The sequence below is a fragment of the Phlebotomus papatasi genome, chromosome 3 (assembly GCF_024763615.1).
Source record: "Phlebotomus papatasi isolate M1 chromosome 3, Ppap_2.1, whole genome shotgun sequence".
Lineage (NCBI taxonomy): Eukaryota > Metazoa > Arthropoda > Insecta > Diptera > Psychodidae > Phlebotomus > Phlebotomus papatasi.
The window spans coordinates 66,837,168-66,846,849 of record NC_077224.1 but is presented as its reverse complement, the minus strand read 5'-3'; the positions used below and the strand labels follow the sequence as shown (position 1 = coordinate 66,846,849).

General features: G+C 36.4%; 1 protein-coding gene across 1 annotated transcript; it reads left to right on the top strand.

The window, feature by feature from the left end:
- Window positions 1-226: 226 nt before the first annotated feature.
- Window positions 227-8,419, top strand: LOC129807259 (leucine-rich repeat-containing protein 24). The gene has a single exon (XM_055856406.1). It carries the CDS (start codon window positions 1,768-1,770, stop codon window positions 3,976-3,978), a length of 2,211 nt encoding a protein of 736 aa, XP_055712381.1. The 5' UTR covers window positions 227-1,767; the 3' UTR covers window positions 3,979-8,419.
- Window positions 8,420-9,682: the final 1,263 nt, after the last annotated feature.

Sequence of the window (9,682 nt, the reverse complement as noted above, 5' to 3'; positions counted from 1 at the left end):
TAGTGAGATATGCAAGAGTGGAAAAAAAATATTTAAATCGTAATGCTGAGTTGAGCACAAAATGATGTCTGAGAGATAGAGTTGGAGAAACGTAATTTTGGAGTAACTAACAGCCCCTTTTTCTGCATCAGTGACTGCGCATGACCACAGTCCCTACTCCCAAGTCACAATCATTGAGGCTTCCGAAGGGGTTGATCACAGGGTGGTCTTGCTGATGAGTATGGATGATGTGCGTTATGGATTGTTGCGAATTAGTTAGAAATGACTTTCCGGTGGAGTTGTTTAGAAAATTGCATAGGTTTAATGATGATATTTTGAGGGTGTTGGTAAAAAAAAATAGATGTACATTGTTTTTTTTTTGATTTGGCTTTGGATTTCACATCTTAACCACCCACATCGGTACACATTTACCACACACACATGCTCATCCATCTTATTGTTACTCCACTGTGATTTTTCAATGCTGATACGCAAGACGAGTTTCAGGTTCAGTTCCGCTTTAGTCACCAACCATATCGGATGTGCGAAACGGAGACCGGGTTCGTTCTTCTCTCAACCAAGTTTTTGAAAAAGTTGGTGGTGTGATAGTCAAGAAAACGGTACAGTGTCGATGATATTTCTCTGGCAGATCACTGGTATATTCCAGGCACGTTAGCCAAGTGACTTGAGACGAGAAATTTAATGCCACGTTTTTCATAATTCATCCTCCCGGTTCGATAGAAAAGAATAACAAGAAATCCTTAGGCAGCGACCTTCCGCCCGTCACGAGGATTTACGTGAAGAGAAAAATGTGATTGTGAATGGTGGTATTTATTTGTGAAACCTAGAGGTTGAGCCCATACGAGAAGAAAGAAAAAAAAAATCACACAAGACTCCCTATTAATCATAAGAGGATTATACTGTGGAAAAATTGTGAAATCTCTTCGTTTGTTTGGTTGTTCAGTAAAAAAAAGGGCATTTGAGTTTTTTTTGCTGTGATTTTGCCCCTCACGTAGTGCAAGGAGGACGAGAAGTTCTAATTTTGGATTACCACATACATTTGCCTAGCAAGGATAATGGATAAATGCTGAATAAGGGCGAGCACAGGAGGAACACAAAAAAAAAACCGTTTTTTTGAAAAGAGGAAAGTTAGACATTGCTCCACGTGAATAAAAAAAACACAAGAGAGAGAACTTTCCTCAGTTCTGATAGCAATCTGACCTAAGACGTGGGGGTTGAATGTGCGTGTCTTTTAATCATTATCTCCGAAATTTTTGGAAGAAGAAATTTGTTGTGGTAATGCTGGTGAAATTGAATGTGTTAGAGGCAGATTGGCCAATGGACACTGATGGACTGTTGATGGAGTGTTCAGCGTGTGAAAGAAAAAAATTGTTGCACCACTGAAAAGACAAATTAATTGACAACCCCTAGACTGATGAGAATTCAGTGCATATACATAGCTCCTGTGCCACAAATTTAACCCATTGAGGGAGTGGCAAGGTATTCTATAGTGCGTGATTGTGACGTGAGAAATGCACCCTGAAGGTTCACAGTTGGATTAATGTGGAATGTAGAATTTGTGAATGGTGATGCACTAAAATATCCTCACTAAAGTGGTGGATTGTAGGTCATGTTTTAGCCATACTGTCCTAGAGCACTTTCTCTGGAAATGTAGGAGAATACCGGATAAAATTGGTGATAATGCGAAGATGAGGTGGAATTTTGGGTGAACATTCGAATGTTGGATAATTTGATTAGTTGTGTGGAAAGAGTATTTCTAACTGCACAATGTTATTATTGCGGATTAACAAGGGCCATTTGAATGCTTCTCCTGCAGTGTGCATTCTATCGTCCATCCTCTTGGTACCATTTATTTGGATGTCGACGCTCATGGCCAGTACGGAGGGTCGTGGTGAGGGACTATGCCCCACGGTGTGTGCATGTAAGTGGAAAGGTGGAAAACAAACTGTCGAATGTATCGATCGTGCCCTGATTACCATACCAGAGCATGTGGATGGATCCACGCAGGTGCTGGACATGTCTGGCAATAATCTCCAAATACTGCCCCAAGATACATTCATTAGGACGGGTCTGCTAAATTTGCAGCGAATCTATTTGCGTAGCTGTCGACTGGGTCAAATACACGATCTAGCTTTTCGTGGTTTGACAAATCTTGTGGAACTAGATCTATCGCACAATCTCCTAACGGCCGTACCATCGGTCACCCTCAGTCATATTACCCTACTGCGGGATCTGACCCTGGCTAAAAACCCCATACAGAAAATTGAGGGGCACGCCTTTACCACCGTGCCGAACCTCGTGAAACTCGACCTAAGTCACTGTGACCTGCACACGATAGCACCACAAGCATTTGAGGGCCTCAAACTCTTGCATGCACTTAAGCTCAACGGTAACAAACTTATTGAACTACGACCACGCACTGTTGAGACTCTCAGCAATCTGCACGGTGTCGAGCTGCATGACAACCCATGGGTCTGCGATTGCAGACTGCGAGCAGTCAAGATTTGGCTCACGGACAACAACATCCCCTATCCTGTTGCACCAATTTGCTCCGGAGGACCCGAACGAGTTCTCGATCGCACCTTTGCCGAACTCACAATCGACGACTTTGCTTGCCGACCCGAGATGCTACCCGTGAGTCGGTACATTGATGCGACAACCGGCGAGAATGCCACGATTCACTGTAGAGCTGATGCAGTACCTCCAGCCCAGATCAACTGGTACTGGAACGGTAGGCTGTTAGTCAACAACTCCGCCTTCAGTTCATACCAAAAGGTTCATGTGTATGAGAGTGGTCAGTTTGAGAAAGTGTCTCGCCTAGTGCTGACCAATGCCCAAGAGACTGATTCATCGGACTTCTATTGTGTGGCTGAGAATCGTGCTGGGAATGCTGAAGCCAATTTCACCCTTCATGTGTCAATGAGACAAGCTGGCATGGCCACTCTGGGTAGTGGTCAAATTGCCGGCCTTAGTGCAGCACTTGTCATTCTCATTCTCTTCATCCTCCTCATCATACTCTTCCTCTTGGTGCGCTTGAGGCGAACCCCCTTTGTCGACACCAAGACACCAAATCGCCTGGATACCGTCATCACGAGTGTCGGTGCTGGTGGTCAAAGCAATAGCAATCTCAAAGCATGCACACAGAATAGTGTCAATGATGCAGCAGCGGGAAATGAGAGAACTTTGGCAACGGATCTCAAGCACACGAATCCCGTACAAAAGCCTCCAAGGCTGTCGGATATAACTTACACCACCAGCCATTATGATCGGAATGGGAGTCTCATAGCTGCCGGTTCGTGCTTCCTCTCGCCAACAGCATCAGCGGATAACAATCCCGACCTCATTAATGACACGAAACAACTGGAGAGTGGTGAATTTGCTGGGGAACCTGGAGCACTGCCACCGCCTGTACTTCAACCACTTGGTGAGGCGATGGATGCCAAGGGGGAGCTGTTTGAGCGACCAGGAAGTGGGGAATACAGTCGGATGGGGTGTGACAGCCTCTATCCCAGTGGACTATGGGAGCAATCGAATGGGCCAGCCGGGGAGGATCACTTCCTGAGGCGGACTGCAACAGGAGGCCACCCATATGCGTACAGTGACAAAACCCCCATTATGGGTGGCAGCAGTCACTCGATAAATTTTGATGACAGCGAGAGGGTTGGCTTCCAGGGTGGCATCTCAAATGCCATGAGAATGGTGAGTGATCCGGCTGGTGTCAACACATCGCACGCCGACTGCACAAATGCACTTGGCTACCCATCGGACTATGGACTACCAATTGGCGGTGGCAGCATTGAGCGGAATCAGCCAAAACCACCGCATGGTATGCCGACTAATGCAAAAACAATTAGAGTGTGGCAGCGAGGTGGTGTTCCCGTTCTACCACCCGTCACAGCTGCACTCAAGAGAGCTCTCACCAGCAATAGAAATTCTCCGGACGAGGGATACCAAGAAGGATGTGGGACGGATGTGTAGTGGATTTCAGCATATCAACATAGAGAGGTAACCATTCTTTTATACGTGCACCAACCATCAAACGACCACCTCTCTCGCTGAACTGTGCAGGAAAAAGTGCTATGATACATATGCGATAGAGATACCAAATAATGTGAGTAGATGGATTGTGAATACAATATTTATACTGGACATAATTAATAGGAAATGAAAAATAAAACGAATGAAAAAAAAATCTTTATATTCGATCTTAGAAAGAGAAACAGATAAAAAAAATCATTTATTTAGATGCTTAAGGATTGCGAGATATAGTTTAAAACTTTAATAAAAAAAACATGAAGGAGAAAACTGAAGACGTATGATGGATTGAGGTGATTTATATGATTAAGACAAATACGAACATGTATGTAACATACTTTTAAGGATAAGAATAATCGTTAGTGAAATACACTCTATATTTGGTATCTAATGAACAGAATGAGAGGACATCATGTTAAAAACACTGAGACAAAAAAAAAACAAAGAAAAAACAATTTTGAAAGGTACAGTGTCAATGTTAAAAATAGTAATTTCATATCGTTTTATTAAAATATAAAATTTGAATATTCAAAGAGACTTTTTATTTTTTTTTAACAAAATATTTCTCAGATTTTTCAATTACATTTATTCATATTGGAAATTTATAGAAGATTAAGCTTAATTTAAAATAGAAAAGCGAAAAACAAACGTGAAACAATTTTGTTGTTTAAATTTTTTTTCTACAAATACTATGGGCAAAATTATAGAATTGTCCTATCCAAAAACCATTTTGTGACTAGACTTTTGCCCCTGAGTCTTTCATTTATCAAATAAAACAATTAAAGCGTGAAAGTTACAGCATTCTGATGATTCTTTTCTAGGAAAATTGCTTCTTTACGAAAAAAGACCTCGTAATAAATAATTGATTAGCTCGTCTTGATATCCTGAAATCATTTTCGCTGAAAAAATAAATAAAATCTGTCTATTTTTTTTCCTATTATTCGGTAATTAGCTGACCATTTCCTAAGTTAAGTACACAAGTATGAAAGTGAGATAATTATGAAAAAGGTATCTCTCATCGATAAAATATTTACACAATTTTCATAAAAAAGCACAATGTTAAAATTAAAGAATTGCTCTAATTTATTCTCAAATGTCATTTTTTTAAAGAAAACATACAATCACAGAGCTTTTAAAAATTTAAAAATTACTTTTTTCAATATTTCTGCAAAGACTTAATACTCAAATTCCAAATCAACCAATTGCTTTACTTTCTTCTGCTAAATTTTAAGCAACTCTTGCGAGTGATGCGATTAGTTAAAGTTTTCGTAGGGTTTTCATAGGGTTTACCTAAAAACAAAAAAAAAAAACAAACAAGAACAGTTTCCACGTCGTAAATTTGCAACAAGACTGAAGCAAGTGAACATGAACATTAAAGGAAGTACTTAAAATCGTGGTTTTGCAATCCCTCTTGTTGTACTTTTTGCTACCAATTTGAGCTGTATAAAGCCTGTCAGGAAGTGAAGATTCTAGAGGACGACGCTTCTCTGGTCATGAACAGTGATTCAATTACAAGAATAAGTTATTTTTATTTGCATTAAAAAGTGTATAAAAACATTAACAATTGTTTTCATAAAATTGTCTCAATCATTTAAAATTCAAGCAGTTTATGACACTGTGAAAAAAAGAGGGTGCGATCAATTTTTTTTTCCTCAGAACTTTAACACTTTTTAAGTGCAAAAATATATCAACATTTTTTAATGTTAATTTTACACCTTTTTGAGGTTAAAATTTACACGAAAAAGGGTAACTTTAATCCCCAATACACCTAAAAAGGGTAATATTTACACCGATCTTGGATCAATACTGCAGGGTAAAATTAACATTTCCGGAATGTTATTTTAACTTTTTCGGATTTCTCTCAGTGAACGCAAATTTTATTTGAATTACAACATATTATTTAACTAAAATGCATTTTTTTAAAGAAAAAAACGACAGTTGTGAATTATGTATAAACTCTACTGAAATTCAAAAACTTCATATATTTTTATTTGAATAAAAACTGAACTTTATTTGTTAGGTCGAAAAGATTCCGTGAAAGAGGTTACGTGAGTCAAAAAAAAAAAATTAAAAATCTAATAAAAATTTATAATTTTTTTCAACTTAAGAATATTTATTTTTATTTAAATTTTCATGCATATAAAGGTATAGCGTTTGAACTATAATGCCTAATATTTTCATTAAAAAATTTTGAAAATTCAGCCCCTCGGACTTTTTTTGGGAAGCCTATTTGAGAAAAAAGCATACTTTTCGGCGGACAAGATTTCTCAGACTAGGTTCATCTAAAATCCAAAAACGAAATGTGTTGTATTAGCTGATGAGATAAACCAGTCCTTATTCAAAGAATTTTTGAAAAAAAAATAATAAATTTGAATTTTGGAAGAATTTTGTACAAAAAATCCCTTTTTTGAGATATTTAATGTCGTCTGTTAAAATAAAATGTAATCAAGTGCAGGGGACAGTACCTATACTTTGCGCGGTCCCTAGCTTTATAATGACTAAATTATTCCCATGTTTCTGAATAAATGCAACTCCGCAATATGTTTTAAAAACAGGACACTTTCCCCTAGTTTTCAAAATATGGGTCCGATGAGTCAAATTTATTGAACAAACATGGAGAAAATCTAGTAATTTTAAAGCTTGGAACCGTTCGAAGCATGGGCACTGGGCACTTTCCTCTACATAAAATTCCTCGTTCAAAGACTAGTTTAAACAGGGGCCCATCAAGCCTAATAAAAAGTGAAGCTATTTTTCACTTTTTCTTGTAAAAATTTTGCAGATATTGCACCGCGACTTAAACAAATTTGCTTGTAATTCTTGTATTACTGCGGCGAACATTATGAAATATGTATTTTCAGATAGCTTTTAATGCAGGATTTCAAAATATATCAGACTGATAACTCAATTCTCTTTAGGAAAAAACTTGTCAACAGTCTTCAGTGTCTCTAGGCAAAAACGTATGGAAAAATGAAATATCGAGAGGCCCCTGATTTTAAACCATTTAGCTAGGGGGAAGTAGGGCATCTTTGAATTGAGGCAGCTTTGAAATTTGGCTTTTTTCTTCAATTTTTAAATGAAACTGGACCTTACTATGATATAATTTAGCTCAACGGAATTTAGCGTTGTGAAGCTAAATTCCGTTATTATAAGGCACAATTCCATTTCAAAACAGAAGAAAAACCCAATTTCAAAGGTGCCCCAATTCAAAGGTGTCCCACTTCGCCCTAACAAGAAACATTTGGTTTTTAATTTCAGGTGAACGTACTCTGTGAAAGATTGTCCTCGGAAAAATAAGTTTTTTTTTTAAAGTTCTCCGAAAATTAGGTCTCATGGGTGAATTTTCAAAATTCTGAAATAAAAATTTAAGAAAAAGAATATTTTAATGTTGTATTTTCTTGAAGTTTTGTTTAAAAATTTAAAAATTTTAAATATTATACTTTTATGTCTGAGAGCTTGAATTAAATAATTTTTTTTATTCTGAAAAAAATTGAGAAAAAATTGTTTTTCTAGTTTCCTTGACCCACATAATCCTCTAATTCATGCCTAAAAATGATTATAACTATTTTGTGTAGTCGTTTCATGCAGGATTTAATATTGTTTAATTTTTTTTTGAAATTTTTTTTAATTATGCTATAGGAGATTTTTTTAATTTCCAACATTATCTGCAATAAAATTTATTAGTTTCATTATTTTCAATTATTTGCTGTCTCGCGAACATTCGGCACTCGAACTAATTAGCGAGAGTATTAGTCCTAATATATGTATTTTATGGGACTGAAAATTTAATCACGTAAAGTTAATGTTTTATGCGCAAAAGTCAATTATTATTTATTCGGTTAAATAATAACCATTAACTTTTTTAATTTTAATGGACAAACTAATTAAAAAAAAAAACAATTTGGACATATTATAAACATTTCGAGAAATAACTAAAATGTAAAAGTAAATGCTCACTTCCCTTATAAAATTATATTGTCAATCCATTCGTTTCAGATTTAATACAAAAAAAAGTTTTAGACAAAATTAAAGTTTAATTTGAGAAATGTCTGCACACAAAATCCCGCAAAAGTTTTGCGAATTACATTATTAAATTACTCTATGACATAAAGTTATTTAATATAACTATTTTTAACATGGCACTGTACAATACAACAGAATTTATCATAAGGTTTTTCAGACAAATTCCCTGAAAAAGAAAATGTGGTGAACTAGTTGAAAAATATATCAAAATTAGAAGTGAACTATAAAGCAATTCTTACTTTCAACGTAAACTGGGCATTAGAACTATCAAATCGATGGGACTGATTAAAAGAAAAATTACACTGAGAGTGAAATTTATCACTCATGGTTAAACTGCATATCGAAAATTGTAATAAAAAAGAAATTAACATTTTGCTGATGTTATAATTTGCCAAAGAAATTCACAAATAAAATTATCCTCCAAACTCATCATTGATAGAAGAAAGAAAAAGATACAATTACCCCAGAAGACTAACGAGACTGAACATTTTTAGATGTGGCATTGCAGCTCAAGAAAATATGACAGAGAAAAATAGAAAAGACAGGTATTGTAGCCGGGTTAATTAATTTTTCCGGTGAATACGTAAATTGATTGGAGGTGAATGTGGGTCAGATGCTCTTCAGTATTATTCTTTTTGTATGGAAATTTCATTCGAGAGCAGCTGTATAATAATTGCAAATTAATTATTCAGTGCGAGGGCCTTAGATGTCTCTTTCGTCTATTTTTCAATATTAAGTCCATATAATTCCTCAGAAGGTTTGCTAAAAAGCATTGCGCATCGTGCCGGTATATCTTCATGGTCAGATTCCTAAAAAAGAAAGAAATGTAGATCATTTCTATCTTTCTTCACAACTTCTCTCTGCCACAAAATACCATCTATGAATTATTTAAAAGGTGAATTTGCGTGATTTTTCATAGATATTCCATCACAGACATTCTTTCAGTTAGATGGGGGGAATTTAGAAATTTTACCATTTTTAATTATTTCAGAAGGGAGAAAAGGCACAGAAACGTGCTGGCAATATGCTAATTGAAATAACAAACCGATTCGCATAGAGATTCTTCATGCTTCTGTGGTGAACAGTATCCCGAAATTATTTATAACAATTAATTCTGCAAGCAATTCTACAAATTCGGCCGACCGGAAGAGATTTTGCAAGCACGAGAAATACACTTTTGTTGAACAAAATCAACATGTTTTGTGTCTTTAGAACAAATACTGGAGTGAAAGAAAGTGGTCACAGTGAGAAGTAGAGATATGTGCCAAAGGCACGCGATAGTATTCTCCGGCTTATTTGTCTTATTTGCCGGCTTAGGCATTTTTGCATTTGGAAACTTGACACTCTTGACACAGCAAACAAGTCGGGAGGACGTGAGAAATCTTGCGATAAGCTTGTGTTAACTTATGGGAGAAGTGATTTTTTCATTGGAAATTCAAACTGGGGGCGACATGAGTGAAGAGACAACAGGAGGTGAATAGGTAGTGATGTCTTTCAGGTTTTGCATACTTTCTAGCTTTGAAAAGTTATGTTTCTTATTCCAATATTCATTTAATGAACCTGACCTAGTGGCAAATTATTGGGATACTAACGGCGTTATCACACTTTCACATTAAAATTTTAATGT